This window comes from Chionomys nivalis, chromosome 3, assembly GCF_950005125.1.
Source record: "Chionomys nivalis chromosome 3, mChiNiv1.1, whole genome shotgun sequence".
In the NCBI taxonomy this organism is placed as follows: domain Eukaryota; kingdom Metazoa; phylum Chordata; class Mammalia; order Rodentia; family Cricetidae; genus Chionomys; species Chionomys nivalis.
Genome location: NC_080088.1, coordinates 47,159,316 through 47,185,777, shown reverse-complemented (window position 1 = coordinate 47,185,777; position 26,462 = coordinate 47,159,316). Strand labels below are relative to the sequence as shown.

Here is a 26,462-nt window from a genome sequence, read left to right as displayed (position 1 = left end):
TTAAATATTTTTCTGATATGTAAAGGGAAACAGGCTTATTCTTAACAATGAAAAAATGTCAAAAAATTATCAATATATGTACTCCTCATATCTCCCTCTAGACAAATCTGGAGAGGAAATCCTATCATCCCATTGCCATCCTTTCAGCATGTAAATGCCCCCTAGTTGCCCCACCTACAGATAAAAGATACTTGCTGTTTGATAAATACATAAGACTAGAATGTGAAAAGTGGACAAGTCACAACATCTGCAAAACTGTTAGGCATGAGATGTCAGCACTTCTGTAGCAACACGAGCAGTTGAGAACACCGTCATTACAAATGCTGTCTCTCTTTCAGACAAGACAAAGACATGAATCCAGTTTCATTGAAGAATAGAGTTAATATTCTAACATATCACCCAACTGGTTAATTAAAAATGGAAAGTGGAAACTGTGGCAGTAAGGATAATAAAGCTACAAGAATAAGAATATGGAGAAAGGCACATTCAAACACAATCAGAGGGAATGTAAGTAGACACAATTTGACTGATCTATTGATAATAAAAGTACATTCCAACTTCCAGAACAATTACATTCAAAAAATTATCTCACAATGTGCTCAGAAAATGCAGAGATCATTCACAGGAAACATTCTACTTGGTATTGTTTAATACCACACAGGAAACAAAATCTAAATGCCCATCCAAGGGCCATGATTAATTAAATTACAATGTAATCATACAGTGGAATTTTACATAGCCATTAAAAAGAATGAGGTAGTTTTGCTTGTGCTGATATAAAATATTGCCAAGACTCACAGTATTAACTTTTTAAGTCCAGCATTCCAGTCTGTTTTGACAAGAAGCTGTCTTGACAAGGTGATGTGTGCATGTATACACATACGTAAATAAACATATAAATGCACACATAAACCATATGCACATATACAGAGAAATGTTTTTGGAAGAATTCATGAGAAACTCTTCAGTAATGATTGTTCCTTTTGCAATTACATCTTGAGGAAACTCAGTTTTCATCATACTGTATTGCACAATTTGATTGTATCATAACCTATGCTTTCTTTGTAACAATTACATCAGTTCTTCAAAGAACTAACTGGTAGCAGCAAAGATTTCAAACTTCCAATCATAGAAGAATACAAACAAAAAACCATTAGAACATTTGTGTTTCTAAGAACTTTTGAAGAGCTAATTTCCAAGTCATCCTTCCATTGTAGAATTTTAAGGAAAGCAAAATAGTAACGATGGTTTCTCTGGATTCATTTTTCTTGGTTCTAGATCCCAGTGGCCGATAAAGCAAGCCAGTCTGTGCCATTGACTTCACCTTGTGACGCCGGACACACCTCCACCTTGGTCACAGTGTCATAGAGTGGATTGCTCTTCTCTGTGTAGCTAGCATAAGGCTGCATTTCATCCTAGGACAGAGTTCAAAGTTCAAAGTCAAAATCCATTCAAAGAACTAGAAATCATTACCCAATTTACCCATTTTTTTCTACCATGTTAGAATCTACTAGTAATGCTTATATGTGTATCTCTGACTTATATGAACAGAACAACAAGATTTTGTTCAAATAGTTTATCAAAAACATTTGTTGATTATTTATATTTTGGGTGAGATGGCTGTTGGGTAAAAGTAGAAATGTAGAGGAATGCGGTGACATGAGGAGTATTTCAAAGGGACGAATCAAAGACAATCAGAAGTTAGTTACAGGAGACTAAGGGGCAGGCTGTTTTAAACTAGGATAAGAGAAAAATGGTGTTGGTGTCGAAAACAGAAAGTCAAGAATAAGACACAAGTTCCTGGAGAAGGAGACATCTCTTGATTTCTCCAGAGATGACAGTCCAAATGGGGCAAAAGTGACATTGATGCAATTTATCAGATGAGAAAGTGTATTGGATAGCAAATATATATAGTATTTGATAGGCAATTAACAAAATAAGTACGTCTGACTGCTAACTGTAAACTCAGAAATATTTTTGTTCAACTAAAGCATGAATATTAATACAAATTACAGATGATGTTGCTAGATTATGATCATGTGGCTTTAAAGTTTACAAATATCCCTTAATACATTTTACCTCCTCAACACCTGGAGAAGCTTCTGGTTTTGTCCATCTACATTTTCTAAAACATGAAATAAAATAATCTTGAGTGAATGCAGGCAGCATCATTGTTTAGAAGAAACAGTTATAATATTGAAATGCTCTGACAACTGTTATGTAAGTCTCAGTAAATCAAACGTGAACTGCCAGAAATGAATGGAATATACTGATTTGTAATTACTATAAAAAGAAATAAGAAAATTCTGGATCTTAGGTAAAAACACAAATTCTTGAGGTAGGAGCTTGATGCAATAAAATATATGTGAAAAAATCTCTTTGTTAAATGAAAAGAATTATTGTAGTTATTTTCTTCAATTAAAATAAAATATCATGCCCAGATTCTCGTTGACCTTACTGGCTTAATTCACAGTGCTTGCACACTTGAACAACTCACTAAACACTATCACCATGCAACATTGTCCCAGTCTAACACTTCATGTGTCCCTTTTGCTTATGAGAACATTGTCATTACTCCCCAATGAACCAGTCAGCCAGTCCCATATTCCCCAGCCCTTTTTAATCCAGTAAGATTTAAAAAACATTCATCAGTTAATACCTGAAGCCACTGATTTTCAAAAGCCAAATGCATCCTATGATGATCAAAATAATAATAGGAGATGAGATGATGTATGGAGTATATGATTCTAATGATTTGCCACCTGTAATGACAGACAGGAAATTTTGTGGTTGAAAGGTGATAAATACAGATAACAGGATATTTTCCATTGATAAAATGAAGGAAGAATTCATGTCTTATGCTGAAACATGTTCAAAAGCAAGAGGTCAGAAAGATCACTACTTTTGGGGGTAAGGGAACTAAATGGACATGGCATCATGCTGTCTTCTAAATATTTATTTTATACTCATAGATTAATGTTGCTTTCAATCTTGGTCAGAGAAATTTCTGTTTGCAATGGTTAATGCAGGTACCCATAACTGCTCACTGTTCTGAGAATAAGTCATTGTTAAATGCAATGTTCAGTCCTAAACATGGTATCCCTATCACCCCATCCTAGGTTCAGGGAACAGGAAGGAAGAGGGGCAGAAAGAATGTAAGAGGCAGAGGATGGGAAGGAGTGCTGCAAAACATTATCCTCCTGGCATAAAATGGGTGTTGAACTCATAGCAGCAGTGGCTATATGCACAAGATGTACAAGACTGGACTCTTCAGCACTCCATCACTGGTGGGGAAGGATTTGTAAATTGTTCAGTTACATAATTCCCCATCCATGGCTCATGCAAACAACCTGAAGCAAATATAATGTGCCATGCAGCAAAAGAAAAGAAAGAAAAAAAAAGGAAGGAAGGAAGGAAGGAAGGAAGGAAGGAAGGAAGGAAGGAAGGAAGGAAGGAAAGAAAGGAAAGAAAGAAAGAAAGAAAGAAAGAAAGAAAGAAAGAAAGAAAGAAAGAAAGAAAGAAAGAAAGAAAGAAAGAAAGAATTAGAAGGGAGCATGCTGGGAAAAAGAGGTTCAAGAGATTCAATGGAAAAAGTTAAGAGAAGGTAATGGGAGGAACATTATCAAAGTAATGTATGTACATATATACATGCATATATATTGCAAAATAATAAATTTTAAGAAAAAAACTTGTGCATCATAAATTTCAGAGACTGAAAAAAGTCAATCCCTTTATTGATTAAAAAAGGAATGAAAATGAAAGATATCTTTAAGAAAAAATGATGTAGGAATTCCTCTGTTACTCGATGTCTTTGCAGTATGCTAAGCTACCCTGTTTCCTCGGAAAGAAAAATGAAGGGACTGGCAGATTGCCCAGTAAGTCAGAATATTTTGAATAATATTTATATAGCTTTGAATGAGAAACTATATCATGCAAATAATTTGCTCCTAACTGCCATATTGTATTCTATAACTCAATATAAAGCTAGGGATGTTCTCATTGTTATCATTGTATCATGAGCTTCAAATGAATACTTAATTTCTAATAAATGTTGGTTTCAGAAGACATGACAGAATGAACAGGAAAACCCGGATTTCACTTTGGACAACTTCAAGAAACAGAGAAATCAGGAAGAAGAGAAACACCATTGAGTTGTTTACTCAACAAGCATAAAACATTACAAAAATATTGATGATATCATTACCTGAGCATTAAAGTCTACACATCTCAGAAATACAAAAATACTTTTATGGTGAACCTAATAAAAAGAATTTATGAAAATACAGATGAGAAGCATTTAGTACAGCGAATTCTTCCCACTTGATAGGGAGTTAGAAAATACTTCTCGAGCACAACAATGCATTTCCTAGATGCAGAGCAGTTCCTAGATTTCCTAGATGTGAGCAGTTCAAATTGCCTTCCCTGTGTTGGGTTATTTATTATCTATTACTTAAGGAATAAGTGAAATACCAGTTCCCTCTCAAGGAAGAAACAGATCTTCCATAATCCCAGCACTCAGGCAGCAGATGAAGATAGATCATGAACGTAAGGCCAGTCTTGGCTACAACATAGATCATATCCCAGAAGAAGAAAATGATGATGAGTTAAAAAGAAAATAAAAGGAAAAGAAAAGAAAAAGAGGTGGGTGGGCCTGGGTTGGTTCAACTGGTAAAAGCACTTGCTCTCAAGTCTGAGGACCAGAGTTCTTTCCCACATGGTAGAAGGACAAGTTGTCCTCTGGCCTCTAAATACTTAATATGGCACATGCACAAACACAATAAATAAAAACAAACAAACAAAGGTATAAAAATTAAAGCGATACTCACCACTTCCGTTCAATTCTATGGATAGAGTCTGGTTGCCAGTCGGATGGAAGACAAAGCAGAACACAGCAGACACATTGTTCTGCTCCCAGTGGTATGTGCTCCTGACAGTCACGGTGCCATTGCTGTGTGATTCCTGCTTAGTGACGTAATCCCCATCTGGAGTCCAAAAGATCTGTGCAGCCGGCTTGCCTGCAATTGCCTCACAAACTGCAGTTCTGTTTTCCCCTGGAAGCAGGGTTACTCCTGGAGGCACTGTGAAGATGGAAAGGAAAAAAGATAAATCTTGTCACAAATTACAAAAGCGTCTGTTTTTATCTAAAATCTCTAATGCATGCAATGGCTTTTGGGGGTCCTATTCTATTTGGATGCATACCTTCCTAAGCCTGGATGGAGAGGGGAGGGCTTTGGACTTCCCACAGGGCAGGGTACCCTGCCCTCTCTTAGAACTGAAGGGAGAAAGGGGAGGATGAGTGGGGGTGTGGGAGGAGAGGAGGAAGTAGAAATTTTGATTCCTATTATCTATAAAGTAATAAAAAATTATCAGAGAAAAAAATAAAATAAAATCTGGTGACCTGAAATAGCACAATATGTGACCACATCACTTACCTAGCACTTGGAGGTCATATCTCCTTAGGAAATTCCCCTTAGGTGTTGCTATTTCACACAAATAAAGCCCGTCATGACCGAGGGCCACTGCATTGATCAGAAGGTCAGGACTCTGGTCAGGTGTGAAGGTCCAGGTGCTTCTCCTGCCCATACAATTGGTTTCATTGATCTCCTTTGTTTCTTCTTTGTAAGATATTCTGCAGGGAGGCTGGTCTTTCAGGGATATTATCCACCATATTATTAACATTGCTTTTGTCATTGGAATAACAGGGCAGCACAGCAGGGCCTTTTCACCCATCCGTATCAACAGTGTAGTGTTAACTGAACACACACACACAAAGAACAAGAAAGGAAACCTGCGTTAAGTCTGTCCACATATGAAGTTACACTAGAATATTGTCTGATTAATGAGTGTATTTCAGAAATGCTAGATTTTATTACATTTCTTGTTTCTGTATGCTCAATCTACTAGAATTAAATACATTATTCACTTTCTGAACTGAAAATTCAAGACCTATGGGCTACACGCATCTTGCACCATAAAACCTGCCACTACCTGTATACTGACTTAGAGTCCATGATGGATACAACTTTGCTGAGTGGTGATTACTCAATAAAATTATCTATTATAGCGGCTGGAGAGATGGCTCAGAGGTTAAGAGCATTGCCTGCTCTTCCAAAGGTCCTGAGTTCAATTCCCAGCAACCACATGGTGGCTCACAACCATCTGTAATGGGGTCTGGTGCCCTCTTCTGGCCTGCAGGCATACACACAGACAGAATATTGTATACATAATAAATAAATAAATAAAATTATCTATTATAGTCACCTGTGACAAAAGAGTCAGTGATGTCACCACTTTAACAGGAGCAGAAGTCCCTGCGAATGAGCCCTGACTCTGATAAGCATTGTATTATCCATCTCAACTATATCATTTCAGTGTCGCTTGCCTCTTTGGGTCCTCAGGTCCTCACAAGTCACATCAAATAAGGTCATCTAATTAGATGACAAAGGATCCTTTAACACAGACTAGGAGGGTGCTAATTACATAGCCTCTCTTACTCGAAGACTGCAAAGGTGCAGAGGCCATCGTTCAGGTCCCTCCTGCCATAACTCTCACATCACCAGATTCTTCCACTCCTCCTATGTCTCTTCAGAAGCCAAAGCATTAGTCACTGTTTCTAAGCAAGGTGAATTCTCCATTCCCCCAGTGCTGGCCACAAGATAGAGAAGAACAGTACCTTCTGTCTCAGGTAATGAACCATTCTGGGATGCTTGATTCCCATTCATACAACTCGACTCTAGAAAATATTTAAATAAGAATGTCTAAATATTTAAATCATTGTAAGGCATTAATTAGAAGTTTAATCATCACTGATATTCAACACCTTAGAAATTACATTTTTAATATATTAATTAATTATTTCCCATTTATGAATAACCTTATTTTGTCAAATAGTTTGTACAGTAACCCTGCTTTCCTTCTTCTACCTCCTTGCCAGGTCCAATGTAGGCATATCACATAAGATAACTTGGTTAAACTTCTTTCTCCAGATGTCATCCCCTAATTAAAGCCATTTGGTCCAATAATGAACACTTCACACAGATGAGTAGATAGAAGCATCCTCAAAAACTGTAGAAACAGAATCACAAAGAGTTTGTTCTCTCTTTTTCTTTCTTCCTCCTTTCTACCTTGCAAATGAACAGCAGAAGTGAAGTGGAACAGAGGGGAACAGGATATATATATATATATATATATATATATATATATATATATATACTTTCCTCTGTCTACTTTCTTGTTATATAATTCCTGGAACCTATTTGTGTTCCTTCTTGAGTTCTGTAGAATTTATCACAATTATCACAGTCCCTAGCCAGCAGTGCCTGCATATAGCAAGGGACAGGAGAATCATGAATGTTAGAGCAGCTGGCTACAAAGTGAATTTGAGGCCAGCCTGGACTGTATACTGATACATTTCTTTATAAAAGAAATAAAAAATAGTCTTAATCAGCTTCAAATGTGATTTCTTAAATATTTATCTACAATATTTCATGCTTTCCAAGCAATAATTAAAAACTTGGAAGGAAAAAATAGGATTATTTTGTTATACTAAGATACTTATGTTACTATGAAGTACTAGTGTGCTTTTTAATAGTAGAATTGGACTTATTCTATTAATTCTATGTAAATGTATTTCTCAACCAAAAGCAAAAGAATGCCTATACTAAATAACAGAAGAGACAACAAAAGTACAGACAAGCTTCAATTGAGAACATGCAAAAATACAAAAATACAAAAAAAAAAATCTGTCATTTGTTGGAAAATGAATGGAACTAGAAGATATACTATTAATCAGAATAAGCCACATACAGTAAGGTAAGTAAGATATGTTATTGCTTGTGAAAGCAGAATAAAACCCAAAGACCTGAAAATAGAAGTAGGATTACAGGGGACTTGATAGGAAAGGATGTCTGGAAAGGAAAGGGTCTGAAGATAGGAGAAGAAATTTCTTCTTTCTTTACTTTTTTCAGAGGACATAGGGATAAACCACACAGATAGTCACCTGATTTTGTAATTGAAAGAAGATTTATTTTTATAAAATAGATTCTAATTATGGCTTCCCCTCCCACAACTCCTCCCAGATCCTCCCCATCCACCCAAATCCACACCCTTTCCTACTCTCTCTCATTAGAAAACATCCAACATCTAAAAATTAATAGTAGCAATAAAGTAAGATAAAAATAAAAACAAACAAACCAGAATAGGACAAAACAAACAAACTGGAAATAAAGAACAAAGAAAAATGTAAGAAGCCCATGCAGACACAGAGACACACATATTTGCAAACACAAAAATCCTATTAAAAACACAAAAGCAGGGCTGGAGAGATGGCTTAGAGTTTAAGAGCATTGCCTTCTCTTCCTGAGTTCAATTCCCAGAAACCACATGGTGGCTTACAACCATCTGTAATGAAGTCTGATGCCCTCTTCTGGCCTGCAAGCATATACACAGACAGAATTTTGTATACATAATAAATAAATAAATAAATATTTTTTAAAAACACAAAACCAGAAACCATAATATAGAAACAAAAAAACTGTAAGGAAAAAAATTGCCCAGACAAAGCATTATGACACTGATGGAAGATGGTCATCTGTCTATGTGTTACTTTCGTTGGTTAATAAAGAAACTGCCTTGGCTTTTTGAAAGGGCAGGATTTAGATAGGTGGAGTAGACAGAACAGAATTCTGGGAGAAAGAAAGCTGACTCAAGCAGATGCTATAGCTCTCCTCTCCAAGATGGACGCAGGTTAAGATCCTTCCTAGTAAGCCACCACCTCGTGGTGCTACACTCATTAATAGAAATGGGTTAATCAAGATGTGAGAGTTATCTAATAATAGGCTAGAGCTAATGGGCCAAGCAGTGTTTAAAATGAATACAGTTTCCATGTAATTATTTCAGGTAAAGCTAGCTGGGAGCCGAGCCGCAGCCCGCCGCTCCCACCACTACATGACACCAAAGATACTCCAAACATACTAACGAGTTTATTTTGTATTGACCATCTACTGCTGGGCATGAGACATACTCTTAAGTAGTTTATATACACAGTGAGACTCTATTATAGAAAAATAATTTTCCTTTGTGTGCAGTTTTCAGTTGGAGATAGCTTCTGAGTTAGGGATGGGGCTCTGTCCACTTCCTCTCTCAGCACTAGAACCTTATCTGGCTTAGACCTGTGCAGGCTGTATTCATGTTGTCACAGTCTCTGTGAGTTCATGTGTCAGTCCCCCTGTGTCTAGAAGGCCTTGTTTCCTTGGTGTCTTCCCTCCACAATGGTTCTTGTATCTCTTGGTCTCCTCTTCAGCAGAGATCCCTGAGCCTTGGGAGAAGAGATTTGATGGTAACATCCCATATAGGACTATTACATTTCTCCTGTGGTAGCATGCAGAGTACCTTCCAGTACCATGAACACTAGGCAATGGGGGTGATTATTCTAGGTAGACACCAGCTCGATTTCTTCATGTTTAATGAGCTACATAGATGTCTTCAACATTAGAGCCCTTACCATCAATTTGTAGAGATGAACCAACAGCTTTGACAATACAGTCACCTGATTTCTAACAAATATGTCAAAAATATGTGTTGGAGGAAGATAAACTTGTCAACAAATAGTACTGTGAAAACTGGATATCTATAAGTAGGTGAATGAAAGCAGACTCTTCTCTCTCACCTCATAGAGGAATCAACTTCAGATGGATCAAAGACTTTAATAGGAGCCCTGAAACTCTGCTGCTATGTGGATGTTTGAATGAAAATGGCCCCTATAATCTCATAAGGAGTGGCATTATTAGGAGGTGTGTCCATGTTTGTTGGAAGAAATCTGTCACTGGGGTGGGCTTTGAGATTTCAAATGCTCAAACTCAGCCCAATGTCATTCTTTCTTCTGCTGCCTACTGATCCAGATGTAGAACTCTTGGCCCCTTCTTCAGCACCATGTCTGCCTGTACACCACCATGCTTCCCACCATGAGGATAATGAACCAAACCTCTGAACCTGTAAGCCAGCCCCAATTAAATACTTTTCGTTTTTCATAATAAATTTTTTTCACTTTATTGATTTTTATTGAGCTCTACATTTTTCTCTGATCCCCTCCCTGCCTCTCCCCTCCCCTGCAACCCTCCTCCAAGGTCCCCATACTCCCAATTTACTCAAAAGGTCTTGTCTTTTGATACTTCCCATGTAGGTTAGATCAATGTAAGTCTCTCTTAATGTCCTCATTGTTGTCTAAATTTTCTGGGATTTGATTTGTAGGCTTGTCTTCTTTGCTTTATTTTTAAAAGCCACCTATGAATGAGTACATGTGATAGTTGTTTTTCTGTGTCTGGGTTACCTCACTCAAAATAATGTTTTCTAGCTCCATCCATTTTCGTGTAAAATTCAAGATGACATTATTTTTTTCTGCTGTGTAGTACTCCATTGTGTAAATGTGCTACATTTTCCTTATCCATTCTTTGGTTGAGGGCAATTTAGGTTGTTTCGGGTTCTGGCTATGACAAACAATGCTGCTATGGACATAGTTGAGTACATGCAAATGCTTTTCTTATTAGGAGTTGCCGTGGTCACGGCATCCCTTACAGCAATAGATATCCTAACTAAAACATACTGTTAGAGGAAAAGTAGAAGAAACATTCAAAATATAGCAATAGACAAGACTTAAGTCACTTATGAAATAAGGTCAGCAATTGACAAAAGAGGTTTTATTTAATTAGGAAGTTTCTGTACAACAAAGGAAAATAATTGAGTGAAAAGACAGCCTACAGAATTGGAGTGACATATTTGCTAACTATATATCTCGAGGAGGACTAACACAGAAAATAAAAAAAATTTAAATGGCCCTATCAGCAAATGAGTTAATGAAATGAATAGACAATTCTCCAAAAAAGAAGTACAAATCAATAAAAACATGTGAAAAATGTTCACTATTAATAGTCTTCAGAAAAATACAAATTGAAAACATTGAGATTAAATCTCACACCAATTGGAATGATAATCTGAGAAAACAATTACAGGCTAGAGGCAGGAAAGGGAGGAAAAATGTGATAATATTTAAATAAATAAAAAATAGAAATTTTATTTTTAACAATAAAGAAAAAAACAACCACACACATGCAGATAAGGATACAGAGAAAGGGAAGCCCTTATACATTGCTGCTAAGAATGTATATTAGCTTCCATCATAATTCCCCAAATTTGAAAAGCAATAAAAATTTTTGTAAACAAATAGGTAAATATATTATGTCACATTTGGAAATGACAATATCACTCAGTGGTTGAATGAACTTATCAGAGTTGAGGAAGTAGCCCAGTGGGTAGAGAACTTGCTTAGCACACACCAAGTCCTGAGTTCAATCCCCAACCCTATGAGGAATTGGACATAATATACTCATGTAATTCTATCAATTCTGAATAGAGATATTTATTTAAATTATTTATTTATCTAATTAAAATTTTAGTTAGCATAAAAAATGAGTTTCATTATAGCATCTTCATTATAGCACAGAGATATTTCCTATCTGGCTGGAGACATGGCTCAGTAGTTAAGATCATTTGTTCACTGGAGTTCAATTCAGTAGCTCACAGCCCCAGGGCATCCAATATCCTTTTCTAGCTTCCATAAGCATCTATCTGTATACATGTGCACATTCACACATTCACACACACACTGAGAGAGAGAGAGAGAGAGAGAGAGAGAGAGAGAGAGAGAGAGAGAGAGAATTTTTTTTAAAAAAAACTTTGTTTCTAGGTCTCCTGTTTTTGAGGCAATGGGAGATGGGAATCTCCCCTCTTCCCCAATTCTTTTCTCAATAAATTCATTATTATTATATAGAAAACTCCATGGGTTGATTTTGTTTCTTGCTCCTATGATGGAATTATCAGATCTAAAAGGTTTCTTGTTGAGTCTTTAGAGTCTTTTAAGATTCAATTATTTAAAAATTGGGATAATTTGACTTTTCCTTCTTTACTTCTTTCTCTTGTATTATTGCTGTAGCTAAAGACTTTGAACTCTAATGAGTAGGGATGAAGAGAGCAGACACCTTTGTCATTCCTGATTTTTAAGAAAATGCTTTCATTTTTCCCTTTACACTGTATTGTTTGCTATAGATTTTTCATGAATAAGCTTTATTCCATTGAAGTATGCTCTATTCTTAGTTTCTTCAGAGGTTTTATCAGGAAGGGATTTTAAACCTTGTCAAAGTTCTTTACTGAATAACTGAGATGCTCATAATTTTTGTACTTGAGTCATTTGTGTGTTGTTTGCATTTATTGATGTGTATGTTGAACCATCCTTATCCTTAAGTCACTTGAATGGAATGAATTTGGTCAGGGTAACTGATCATTTTAATGTGCCCTTTAATTTAGTTTTCGAGTGTGTAAAATCATTTCTTCTAATATAAATTGGTAAATATTCTATAGTGACAATAAATAGGTCAATGGTAACTAGTAGGTGTGACAGGGATGGACTGCAGGGATACATGAAGGATATTTTGGAAATCATATAAATGTTTTTATCTTTTTGATGGTGATGCTGCACAAGTGTACACCCCTGACAAAACTCATCAAACTATACAGTTAACATTATGAAGCTGGAAGAGTTATTAAAAGCTGCATCAGAAGCATCAGGTTTTACATGACCCAACTCTCTGCTGTCCCCAAGAAATACACACAGCAAAGAAAGACATCCATAAACTGAGAGTCAAAAGTTTATGGCTACCTGACAGAAGCAGCAAACAAGCTGGCACAACAATTTTTATATTTAATAAAATAAACATCAAACCAAAACTACTCAAAAGGGATACAGAGGGCCACTATATACTGACAAAAGAAACATTTCATCAAGAGAATGTCATTGCTGTAATATTTACACACAGAATATTGGAACCCCAATTGCATTAAAACAAATACTACAAGGCATAAAATAACACACAGATCTGGACACAATAATAGTGGGAGACATTAGCATCTCAATCTCACACCTAAATCCTTCAAATAAAAACTCAGCAAAAAAAAAAAAAAAAAAAAAAAAAAACTCAAAGCCAAGTCACACCAAAGACCAATTGGACTTAGATATTTTAACAAACATTCCACCCAATAAATATGGACAAACAGATAAAAACAACACTGTCTCTAACACTGGCCACATTATAAGCTACAAAATAAGTCTTAATGAATGCCAAAGATGAAATAATTCTCTTATTCAATATAGTGATCAAAGTCTTAGGTAGAAAAACACAAGAGAAAGAACAATCCCTACTTGCAGATGGTAAGGTGCCATATTTATTTGGTCTGTTTTTGGGGCCCCTAGCAGTGGGACTAGGACCTGTCCTTGGCACTTGAGCTGATTTTTGGGAACCTATTCCCCATGTGGGTTACCTCACCCAGGTTTGATGCAGGAGCTTGGTCCTGCCTCAACTTGATGTGCCCTGCTTGGCTGACTCCTATGGGAGGCCTTCCCCTTTCTAAACAGAGAAACAGATGGGGAGAGGAAGTAGATGGGGGAAGAAGGGAGGAAAGGGGAGGAGAAGAGGGGAAACTGTGGTTGGTGTGTGAAATAAATGAAAATTTTTTAAAAAAGAGAGAAGAGAAAAATTTTGTTCAGCTCTATGGAAAATTGGAATTCACAGGAAAATGGGCAGAACTAAAAATGTATTAAGCAAGGTAACCCAGGGTCAGAAAATGAAATGTTATATAAGGATCCTAGCCTCAGACTATTGAATGTATGTACAGGTAGGAGTAGATATGGGTAAAGGTTAGGAAACAAGGAAGGAGTCAGTCGGACTCGGCTCTAACTCTAAAGGGAGGGGTAGGGAAGACAATAGAACAAAGCAGGGGAGGGAATAGTATGTGGAGAGCAGGTATTAAACCGAAATGATTTAAAAATTCCATCTGGAGAGAATATTCTGTAAGCAAATTTTAAAAATAAAACATTGTTTTTTAAAAAAAGAAACACCAAGTGTTAACTCATGTACCATCGCCACATGCAGCTACACCGTATGCAGCCACACAAATAAGCACGTAATAAAGACCTTGACTCTCAATGAAAGTAGTATTTAAATGGAAGAAAACTTTTCCACCTAAGTCAGAATCGTCATAGGAGAATGCGTTTTACTGTTTTGATTTTACTGTTAGCGAAACTTCTTAGTAAGTTCGAGCAGCAGAAGTTTCCTTTCCCAAATCATCTTTGTCATATGCCTGAGCAAGCAAATCCCGCCCACACGGGACACATTGCTTAGGCATGACTGTGCAAAGCCGGAACAGCTTCCTCAGTGACAGACAAGGGCTCTCAGAGGCAGCACATGACTTCTTTGCAAGATTAAACAATTGTCAACTGTTGCAAAATGCTGCATTTGAGTGCACACTCAAGAAAAAAAAAAAACCCTGGAGGAAGGCATTTCTGAAATATCAGCAGTAGCAGTCCTGGTTCTGAAGCATGGTGTGCGCCACAGTTCAGCAGCTAATGTAGCTGTTAATAGTCACTTATTATTACTAAAGTATGAAAATGAGAAACTTAACAGTTAAGAGTTTGTTCCTTTTCATTCATTTGTAGGTCTTTTGGAGGAAATGCAAACTTACAGCTAAAGTTCTAATAAATGAACTTCATATTAGAAGTTTTAAATCAGGCCCAAACAGTAGGCTTTTTTTAAAAATGAAGCTATGATTTGATAACTATATCACTGCAAAAAAAAAATAGTGTAAGGTAGTTTTGCTTCCTTGTTTCTATAGCTATTTCTACACAGGTACTGAGCTAAGTAAAACTCAGTTCTACTGCTTATCATAAATTTCAGAATCCGTCACCTTTGTTGGTATTTAACACAAAAAAAATACACATCAGAATCTGTGAAAACATCTAAGGGAACCAAGCTAAAAGTATTTCTGTCTTCACTTGTCATTCCTACATCTCAAACTTCATAACTGTTTCTTTTCAACAATTAGTGTCCTTCGAAGCTATTCTAATACACTCAGGGCCAGTCTTGCAGGAAGCCATTTCTAACTGCTAGAGAGTACAAGCCATGGGAGTTTTACCTCTTCCTATTCCTCTACATGTTTTATATAATGAGGTAAATTTTGGTGCTTTGCTTTCCCTTCTGACAAATGCATACAGTGTTGTTTATTTGTTTAACAAACAAGGAATAAGAAGAATATAAAACCAGATTGCAAGCTGAGGTAGCAAATCCATTAAAATCATGGATTCATTTCTCCTAAAGCGTCAAGGTTTCATCTTATCTTACTTATTCATGTATTTTCAAACAGGATCTATCTATGTAGTTTTCACTGGCATGGAGCTTGCTGCATACACCAGGCTGGTCTCAAACTCAAGAGATCTGCCTGCTTCTGTCTCCTGAGTGCTGGGATTAAACACATGCACCACCACTGCCCAATTCAAGGTTTTATTTTAAATGAATGCAACTTTATGATTCATATCTTCATCATAGAAGATCCAGAAATTCAGATGGCATTAGCAGACCTTTATGTAGCCCAACTGCGAGGTGATTTTTGCTAACCACAGAATAATAAGGTCATGTTGGTATGGAAAACTTCTGGCTCCAGTAAAGGTTAGTGTGGGAACTTTAATTGTGGCTTAGTGGATGTTTTTCTACATTTAACAAGCTGCATGTTGTAGCTATAGGTTAGAAAAGTGTCGTTTTTCCAAAGTATTTTTGAGTTACAGATGAAATGAGATTGAAAACTCTTTGAAATGTGTGATTAAATTGCCTGTTTTCCAGAGGTTATGAGACTAATTTTTCATCATCCAAATGACTTCACTATATTCTACTCTAATGCAGCAGTTTTCATTGTATGGCGGGAAAACTGGTGGAAGACTGTGATAGCTAACCTGAAGATCCAGGAACACCACACGTACTCATGAGAGCATCCATGCACATACACACATGCACACACACACAGACATGCACACAAATACACATACACACACAAAGCACACACGCATATATGCATGCATATATACCACATAAATAGAAAAAAATTAAACATGGATTACTCTCACCCTTGACATGAAAATAAAATAAATAAAAAGTTTAAACATAAAGAACAGAAATAGTTTTTAAAATAGTCAATTTTGTATTTGTTTTTGTTTTGTTTTGTTTGTTTTGTTTTGGTCTTGAGGAGGATATATGATGAGTGGGAGCTTGCTTTCATAGGCCCTAATGAGTTTTCTTAACTGCAGAAATCTTAGTGGTTAAACCAGAATTTAAAAACAGAATTCCAAGTAAACTGAGATGGTTCATTTGCACTGAGCGATTGAAAGCAATTAAAAAACAAAAAGTTCAATATTTCTGTTAGGCACAACACACAAAAAAGCAAGAGACACATTATTCTTCAGGGCAGCACATACATGTGATGATGAATAGACAATCAAGGAAGCAGCTGTTCTACAAAGGGAATCATGAGCTCCGAAGACAGTGGCTGCTGTTGGGCAGAGAGACTGCAGCATTCTGCTTCTTACTTATTCATGCCTTTGGTGTATGCACCCAGCCCTTCATGTCTACGCATGTCTTACAGTACACAACGTAATATATTTAACAGAGATTAAAATTAAAATAATTGCAAATCAATAAAAAATACAAATTCGTATGTTCTATTTTTAATATTTTAAGCATAACTGGCATAATTGACCTAGGATTCTGTTTCATATTCTTAGACTTTATGAACCGTCTTTTCTTATTGAATATACCAACCTAGTAGCAGACAGCACTCTAACTAGGTGTTAAGTAACAAAATTCTGGACAGAAACCCAAAGTTCTATCAAGACAGAGGAAGGGAGACATCAAAATCTGAGTCAGAATATCAACCAATATATCAAGTCTTCATTTCTTATCCCCGTAGTTTTACATAGGTTTCTGAGAACCTCAGTCACTTAATTACACATGTGGGAACTGAGTGCCTGACGTTATGAGTGGCACTTAAGCTCCTATAGGCAAGGGTGATTTGTTACATTATTAGTGGACGGTATTAAGAGGGATAGCTAGGCATGTGAAAGGAATAATATCAGGTTCCTATCTCATTCCTCAGACAAAAAGAATGGAAATATTTAAATATAAAAATAAAATAAATAAAATCCCTGAAAAAAAAACAACAAGGGTAGTTTGGGTTTTTTCGTCTTGCACAGAGCTGACGATGGTAAGTTAATACGTTGCACAGCTGAGGGACTTCCTGGGATGTGTGAGTTCAAGTACTGAAACCAGGAAGAAAATTCCAGATAAAGTGTGACAGTTGACTTTAGCCAGAAACTATACTAACCATAGAAAACTGAAACTAGAAATAATAATACTGAAATATTTAACTCCAGAACTTAAATTCTTTTTATGGAAAAAAAATCACTAACAGATTGCCAAGCAAAATTCTAAAGATTGTTCACACATTTATGATGAACGAAGGCCAGTTTTCCTCAGAAAATATACAGAACACATACAACCAATTTGGAAAAAAATGGAAAAGCTGGATAAAAGATGTCAAAAACTTTAACAAAAGACTGAACAGCATCTTAGTTATCATGACTAACAACTCCAATTCTACTGATCAGATGGGGTGCAGAGATCAAATAAACACCCACCTGGTGGTTTGTAAAATGAAGACATGAAGAAAATAATTACAAAAGCAAGTCTTAAGACACAAGAATTTAAACAATTCAACGGGTAGATAAAATTTCGAAAGCAAACAATAATGATTGCAAAAAATAAATCTTATTCCACAGCAAAGTAGTTACCTGTGTCAGCAACTTGTGCCAACTGGTAATAAAAACCATCTTGCTACAAAAAAAAAAAAAAAAAAAAAAAAAAGTCAATCTATAGAGAGCTAATTAAATGGCATGAAACAACATATGTGAAAACTCTTGGAGAACTATAAAATAATCATTTTTAAATGTTCATGAATACAAGCCATGCCTAATCCTTCCAGCAACTCTAGACACTAGACTAAAGAACAGGCTAATTTAAAGTTTGAAAAATATGAGTGACTGCGTGTGGGCTCAAGTCTGTGACCTGCCGAATGTCTGTGGTATGGAAATTAGAGAAAAGGTCAAACACAGACCTTTCAAACCTGCGTACCTAGGGTTCTGCTGGAGGCTGTGAACATGGCAGAAAGTGCAGCAACGCAGAAATAAGCATAGTATCAAGAAGTCCAGAAGAAATAAGATCTTCTGACACAAAGGGGAAAACGTTGAAGTAAGAACATTACAGCTTGGCAATAAGAATGTCGGTGATGGCTCTCGGGACTTACAAGGAAGCCATCTTAGCAAAGACGCTGGAGAGGAAGCCAGCCTGAAAGGGCCTAGAGAGCAGAGCCGACTGAGTCAACAAAATGGAGGCTTAAACTCTCAAGGATTCTGCCCTAGATGAGATGGAAGCCATGAGACCGTGACTTTGTTACCTGTTCATGACAAACATGGGAAAGATTGAGCAATACCTAGTGTGTGAAGACGGGAGGAAGTGTCTTACAAACAGTAAGAGACACCGCGTGCTTGCAGACAGAAGGAGGTAGAGGTTAAAAGAATGAAGACAGCTAAGTGGGGAAGCAGGAGTCTAGATGTACTGAAGGAGCATGAGGCAAACAGCAAAGTGGTTTCCTTTCGGATCGCCCTAAGGGGTCATGATTGCAGAGACATGAGGTAGTAAGGATATTTAAGGCTACTAACAGTGAAGTAGCTTAGTGTCCCTTAGCTGGCAGACCTCTGGGCATGCTAGGAGGGATGAAGCAAGGTCTCAGATGCCCTACCAGTGGGAGGTTAAAGTCCACATTGCAAGACAGGTGCATCAGAATGAGCCACGATCCTCTCCCTGTGTCACAGGGATAACCCAAGCTGCAAAGAAACTAAGAAAGTCCTAAAGCAGTGCTCTTAACGCCACCTCTTTCCATACACACCTGGAAAGGTTCATGAAAACACAGCTGCCTGGAACTTCGAAAGCCTGAGTGTCCCTAGCAGTTTAGAGCCATAGAAGACTCTGTGTGGTACATCTGCTGTTGTTATTGTTGTTGTTGTTGTTGTATTGTTATTGTTTTGATTGCTTGATTTTTTTTGAGACAGGATTTCTCTGTGTAGCCATGGCTGTCCTGGAACTTCCTCTGTAGACCCAGCTGGCTTTGAACTCATAGATCTGTCTGCCTCTGCCTCCTGACTCCTGGATTAAAGGTTTGTGCCACCACCACCTGACTCCGCAAGACACATCTTAAGAGTACCGAATCACAACAGCCCCTGGGCAACTTCTAAGAAGGGACCAATTAAGGTTTGCTTTGGGAATAAAAATAGCTAGACTTAATCATTTGGAATCTCCATGTATTTACCACTTCAACTTTTTGTCAACACCTTAGAAAGGGTCATAGAAGTAAATGTTCCTGTAACATGCAAAGGGGTTAGTTGGGCAGGCAGTGACATTTCACGGTAAAGTAAGAAAATGTCAAAAGAAAAAAGGAAGTTACTAAGTACCTTAAAATCACACTGACACACAGATCAGAAAGACATTTCTACTGAGCAACCACATTGTCTCAGGTGGTGTCCTTATCCCTAGCACTGTCCCGGGTTTACCACTGTTGATAGAGATTTAAAAAGTAAAAGGGGGTAGATTCTGTTTTCCCATTCTTGCTACAGTCTTTTCCCTTCTTTGCTACCTCACTTCTAGAATGAGTGGCCGGGGCTCTCAGCATCGCTTCCCTCCCACTCACATCCCCGGCAGTGCCAGCAATCTGGCTGCTCCCCCGCCTTCTACTCAAACTGCAATCTTGAAAGACACCTGCGTCTTTATAGCCAAATTCTATCTCTTCAGCTGTATTTGTGCACCTGAGTTGTTTGGCTGGGTTTTTATATTGGAAAGTTTGTATTAAAGCTTATTTTAAAAAATTGAATAAAATGAATAAAGCCAGAAGATCATGTGTGGTAACAAGAGCTATCGTGACTCTGTAGAACTTGGGATAAAGGCCACTGGTTCCTTACACAGAAAGCAGGACATTTACCTAATGACGATGGGCAAATACGGACAGACCCCACTCATGGCATGAATCCTTGCAGCTAACAATGACAACTTGAAGACATCCTGTGTAATCCTTTTCTTTCCACCTTTAAAACCTTCCCTTGTTATGCTGGGTGACAGTGGTGTTGGCCTTTAATCCAAGCATTCGGGAGGCAGAGGCAGGTGGATCTCTGTGAGTTCGACAGAGTGAGTTCCAGGATAGCCAGGACCACACAGAGAAACCCTGTCTCAAAACAAACAAACAAACAAAAAAAAGAAACTAGCAGCTTCTCTTGCCTCAACCTTTTTGAATACACACATGGTTAACTATGACTCATATTTGCAGGACAGTACTGATCCAAAATATACTTACTAATCTTTGGGTCACCTCTCTTTATTCTCTAAATTAACAACACACATGGTCACTTTCTCCTTGTGAAGCCCCTTTCTTCACCTCCACCACGACACCTACACATTTCCTTTTCTGTCTCCTTGCCTCCTATTCAGGACCCTCTCAGTAAACTACCAAACTATCTTTGTCCTCCAGCACCTTGGTGTGGGGTATTCCTCTCAAGCATCGGCTGCCCCTCTAGTTTTAAAAACATTTGTTGCCTTCATTTGCTCCTTTGAGACAATGTCTAACTAGGTAGCCTAGGTTGGCCATACCGCCTACCCCACCAACCTAAATGCTGAGGTTTCAAATATGCAACACCCTCCGTGGGTCTTCACCTACTCTTGTTTCTCTAATTCTTCTCCCACTATCCCTCCCATCATCCAAAATTCCCGCTAAACTCCACACTGTGGATTCGCTCACCCCAACCATACCTCAGCTCTCTCTGTGTGTGGCGCAGGCTGGTCCACCAGACTGGAGGCCTCCTCTCAGAGCCCTCCCTGGATAGCTCTGCCATTCACCTTCTCTGTCACTTCCGGCAAGATTATACTCACCAACTACATTTTTATGCCACCCCGTATTTTCCCTACATTCTTTATGTTGCTTAATTATTTTATTATTTAATAACCCCTGCCAGATTCTAAGCTCCCAGAGAACATGATCTATAGCTGTCTTTTTGGAGGGCTTGGGTTTAATTTAAAGCCTTATACCTGAGAGTGCAATGCTCTGGTACTGAGCTACATCTCCAGCCCCTCCACATCTTTCTTCACCAAATATCCCCAGTACAAAGCACAGTGACAGACACATGGCAGAACATCCCTTTCCTAACTGAACAAATGACCAAGCCTCATTCTAGCTGTGACTTGTTTTTCCTAAACAGGGATCTCAAACCTTTAGTCACTATTGTTCCTCTCTTGAATGTCACTGTCATTTCCAGCGCATCACATCTGAAACCAGAGGTCGCATACACACACTCTTGCCGCGGCTCTTTCCCTTCTATTGTTGGTACTGGAGAGCTGTTCCAAGCCAGCTCGTCCACTGAAAGGCGAGGGGACAGGGTCAGCAGTTCCTGGAATATGGCTAGTCTTTATTGGTCCTCATACAAAATGAAAGAATTTAATATAAAGGCATCTTGAGTCCTTCCCTTCTGCAAAGTCTGTATCTCTTAATAGTATTATGCCTACTTGTTTCATAAGTGGGGAAATACTGTCTAAAAAGATTAAGTAACCCCTTATCGATGAAATACCACAGTTAGACAGATTAAATGTGGCAAACCCCAGCAATGAGGATGTAATGTTAAAAAATAGCCCTACGAGATAGGAGATTAAATTTAGAGAAATTATGTGAGTGGCAGGCTGGCTTCTCATGAGAGTTTTTCAGTGCTAAAAGGGGGCGGGAGGATTGATCTCTACCCAGAACTCTACACATCTCCAGCAAACAACGTGCTTTGATAATGAAAGTAAAATAAAGGTTTCAGACATAAAATCGTTAATAATTCTTTTCATACAAAAGAAAATAGAACGTTTCAACAGCAGAAAAAAAGTGAAATAAAAGTTAAAGATATAATATTGATTGGGGAAATAAGACCAGATAGAGACTCAGAATTCCACGAAGGAATGGAGACTACAGGAGGCGGCAAGTACGGTGCGTATCTAGAATGTGTCACCCAGAATCCCCTTCAGGGACAGCCCCTTGCCCCAGCCGAGAGCGCTGCCAGCAGACAGCCCTCAGTTTTCTGGGACTTCAGAGGGTGGTTTGCCTTCCTTGCTCAAAATCAAGCCCTCCCCAGGTCAGCCCACCCAACAAATGAATGGGGGGGGGGCGTAAAAGGCATTCTGATCAGTGCGGAATCTCTCGAAGGCCAGCTAGTTCAGTAGTACCACCGCCCCTGCCCGCTGTTTCCGAGGAGAGAGACGGTTGAGATGGAGGAATGTTCTATACACCTAACCGCACCTAAGTCTGACTCCAGGAAAACCGGCCACATCATCAACAGTTTGGAGCCTCAGAGTTGCTTAAAGAAAATTACTTCTCTATAAGCAGAATTCCCAGGTGTACCTCAATGCTGCAGCTTCTTTATGGTACTTTCCTTAAAGACAAATAAGATTGTGTTCTCAGAATGGAGCCTAGGTTTCCAGACATGCAAGACATATACATTCTAGGTATGAAAACCTTAAAATTCTTTGTTTAGTGTTAATGCATAAATGATGTCAGTTCTTGGGGGGAAATGAGTAGATTATAATCAACTCTCATAAAAATTCCATATATCTGCGATGTTTATCATTTCTTCAAGTGATGAATGGTGATTACTTCCTAGGAAATATTAGCGTCACACAATCGAAAGTCACATAACACCCACTGTCCTGCTCCCTAGACCCAATTAGGAGCTAGAAAATGGGAGTCAGGGACAACATGGGAGAAGAGGCAAAACCTCATTGTCACACATCGCTTTTTAATGACTGCATAGACCAATTCTTCAGGCGCAATATAAAACCAAATGACCGCTGGATCGTTTTGTTCAGGAGATCATCAGCTGAAATTCCCATGGTCTTACTGAGAAGCAGTTTACCTACAGTGAGCACCTTCATTTATCCCCATCTTGTTCTAGCCATTCTGAGCTGGTCAGCCTCCATGTAGCTAACATCTGTCTCAACCCATTTCTCAATCTTAGAGCATGTCTTTTCTCCTAGCTAAAGCTAAGCACATAATCTGTTGGTGATATTGTCTTCTTTCCCATCTCTTATGAGATCTTGTTCTCTGTTATAGAGGAAAAGAAATCATTATGGCTCCTCAGACCTGAATGCAAGCATTTCTGGTGTTTCCTCTGTCGTTCGAATCTCTGTATTGGCTTTGAAGAAACACCTGCTCCGAGCGTGCTTCAAATATGCTGGATTCCCCTATACTCCCCAGTATGGAGAGGAATGTCCAGCATCATGTCCTTCCTCTACGATTCCCTTCTCAGGCGCCAATATAATAGCATGAAACTCCTATTGTAGGAAACCCTGCTAAGAAGCCCCCTGTTTCTGCTTCAAAGGGAAGACTTTACTAAGTGCCACTGCCAAACATCAGGATGCTACCGTCACATTATTCTCCAAAACTACTGCCTTAAAATATTGTTTCTTTTTACAAGCTAATAGATGACCTCACTGTTAACTGTACAATATCCAGATAACCAGTTTTCCATTAGAATCCTTTGAAATGTAGTCTTATTTTTTATTACTGTATGATACGCTGTTCCTGCAAGTTAGAGCCCCTTGTCTCATAGAACCTCCTGGCCTTTGTTCCTGTTACACATCCTTCTTCCCAATTTCCTTCTCTGACTTACCCTATCTATCCAAAGTTCAGTCAAGGCCAAACTCAAGACCAGATCCTCTGTAACGCTGTCAATATCCTATGGTTTTACCATTCCTCGTTTTTACTTTAATATTTTCTGATTTTAAATGTTCCTTGAAGATTTGATTTTATTTTTGTCTCCCTCATTTAGGTTGCTGGAAATGTTTAGTTGGTATTCTTTCACACTTTACACATGCACGGCGGGGGGGGGGGGGGGAGAGAAAGAGGGAAGGAGAGAGAGGGAGGGAGTAGGAGAGGGAGATAGAGGGAGGGAGGGGAAGAGAGAGGAGGGAAGGGAGAGAGAGAGAGAGAGAGAGAGAGAGAGAGAGAGAGAGAGAGCACTCTTAGGATTTTTATTTACCAGAATATTAAGCATGAAGTTCCAGAGAGAAACACACCTGTATATTAAGCTAATAGGCAAATTTACAGCAGAAATAAAATAAAAAAAAAGAAGCTAGAACTGAAGTTAGCAAGGACAATTCTCTGCTTTTCTGATGTTGCTTTTAATCTCTTTAGAGCTGAGAGCTGGTTGTCTCCTCCTGTCACTACCTGCCCCCTAGTGGAAGATGAGGAAAAGGAGTAAGAATTATGAAAAGAAAAAAAAAATACACTGGAGAGTTGGATCCTTTCTTCTTTTTTTTTTCTTTTTTTTTTTCTTTTTTCTCTCTCTTTTTTTTAACTTACATTAGTAAAACCAATAACTTCAATAAAAGGTGTAATGATTTCGGTCAGAACACGAAACTATAATTTGAACATAGGGAAACTCAGAAGACAGTGGGGCAAAAGTAAGTAGAAAGAAATGGTATGGTCCGTGAGAGTGGGGGACAAGCAGCCACGCATGAGGTGGGGAGTTTAGCTTCTTTTTAACTTCTGCCTTGACTATTTCATTAGATAAATACCACATGGTTTACAGTTTACAGTAAACAGACAAAACAAAAGCATCCCGTCCTCTACCCTTCCTCTCTCCCTTGTGAGTGAGTTAACTACTCCTGTCTGCAACACCAGTAACAAGCCATAAAATTGTGGCCCTGGTTGGTTTTCAGCTCCCCATCCTAAATGGTTTCTCCGTGAACTTAGTGTGCAGATCGAGTGTATAAAGTCCTTTGCTTATTTGTGTTCTAAACACCCGATGACTTTATGACACCAGCAAGGACTTCGGAGATTTGATGAATGCAGCGTCTCCAACTTGTGTTCAGACGCAGTTTTAAAAATTAACCTTTACGTCTTTAAAGTTCAAATTATCTGTTAGCATTTCCATTTTGCTGCTTTTCTGTCTGCTTCGCTAAGTTAATATGCAACAGGACACAAACAGCTCCTTGCCTGCCTGGCTTTCCCTGTCAAACTCATCCTGCACGGTTTTCAGGAGCTTTCTAGAGAAGCTCAGCTACTGAAAGATGCAGATCTTTCATTTCCCATTTAACTTCTAGCCCATATTAGCTTAGCATTGTCTAGCAGTGCTACAGAGGGTGGTTCTGGGCAGTGAAAAGCCTACGGGTAAATGGCTCACTCGAGTGTTTCGTGGTGTCCTTTTAAGAACCACGGACAAACCACTTCACCTCTCCAAGCTTTGAGCTCTAGCTTTGTAAGTTGGAGCTGTCTTCCATGCCTACTTCACTGGGTTGCTACGCACATTAAAGAGAAAAGACATGTAAAAAAATCTCAGCAGAGAGGTGCGGTGGTAGAACAGAGCTATTTTACGTGTGCTCACAAACAAGGTTATCATGAGATACTCTTTTTCTGGGAGATAGAAAAAAATTTTAGAGGAATTCTGATGAGAGAAAAAAAATACCATTTCTCCTTTAAATCGCTGAACTATAAAATTTAGAACTAAGTGCGTTGTTCCTTTGCAGCTTCTCCATCCACTAAAAGTGAAACACAAAAATGCCCTCCCACTCTCACTCCCACCTACCTTCTACAGTGAAACCAGGACACCCCCACAGTAGCCCCAAATTCTATTCACCTCCTACAAGAATGCAGACACCGAGGAGGGCACCTTCTGATTCAGAAAGTATCTCCCGTAGCCCACACATCTTCAAGATAAATACAGACATACATCAACCGACATGCCAGCGTAACTGTATGCATAAATCCCACAGTCACAGAAAGTAATAGAAAAAAAAACAAGTATTCCTGATTTACGCTGTTGGCAAGGGAGACCTAGACGAGATATGGGAGATGGTAGTCATTTTAATTTTTCTCCAAGAGGGAGAAAATAGAGAGAACCCTTGTCACTTTGCATGCTGTGAATATGTGTTTAATTTATTCTCCCTTGTCCTCAAAGGGGAGGGGAGATGAGGACATGGCAGTGGAGGAAATTATACCTATGCATATATTGTAGGACACAAAGCAAAATAAATATGGCAAAACAGAAAGGATGGGTGATGAGACGCCTCACATCTAGAGGACCCCCCCCCCATCTCTACAACAGCAATTGGCTTGCACTGCCTGGCAGAAAGGGCAAGGCTCAAAAGCAGCATGCAGCAGGTCTCTCACCCCCTAGTTCTTCTCCCAAAGGAAGTTCAAACTCACCAGCCACAAAGACCCCCCATATCAAGAGTACCGCTAGGTCAGAAGTTCTCCAAAAGCAGGGCATTTCTGGTTTCTGGTTTCTGCTGCTCACTCGGTACTTTTTCTCCTCACAGGTAGGAGAGCAGTAGTGACCATGGCCAGGCTCCCTCTGCTCGCCCGTTGGCTTCTGTGTGGTAACACCTCTTAACCATCAGCAGCGAGCTCTCCTTTCCTCCCTGCCCTTTCCTTGGACTCGACGTGTTGCAGTCTGATTAGTA

At 38.5% G+C, this 26,462-nt stretch overlaps 1 protein-coding gene across 1 annotated transcript; it reads right to left on the bottom strand.

Moving 5' to 3' along the window:
* Positions 1 to 26,460, bottom strand: Cd200r1 (CD200 receptor 1). Its single transcript, XM_057765325.1, has 7 exons — positions 26,206 to 26,460; positions 6,674 to 6,733; positions 5,433 to 5,753; positions 4,827 to 5,078; positions 2,660 to 2,762; positions 2,080 to 2,125; positions 1 to 1,415 (listed from the first exon to the last, which is right to left on the bottom strand). Exons 1-7 carry the CDS (start codon positions 26,267 to 26,269, stop codon positions 1,275 to 1,277), a joined length of 987 nt encoding a protein of 328 aa, XP_057621308.1. The 5' UTR covers positions 26,270 to 26,460; the 3' UTR covers positions 1 to 1,274.
* Positions 26,461 to 26,462: the final 2 nt, after the last annotated feature.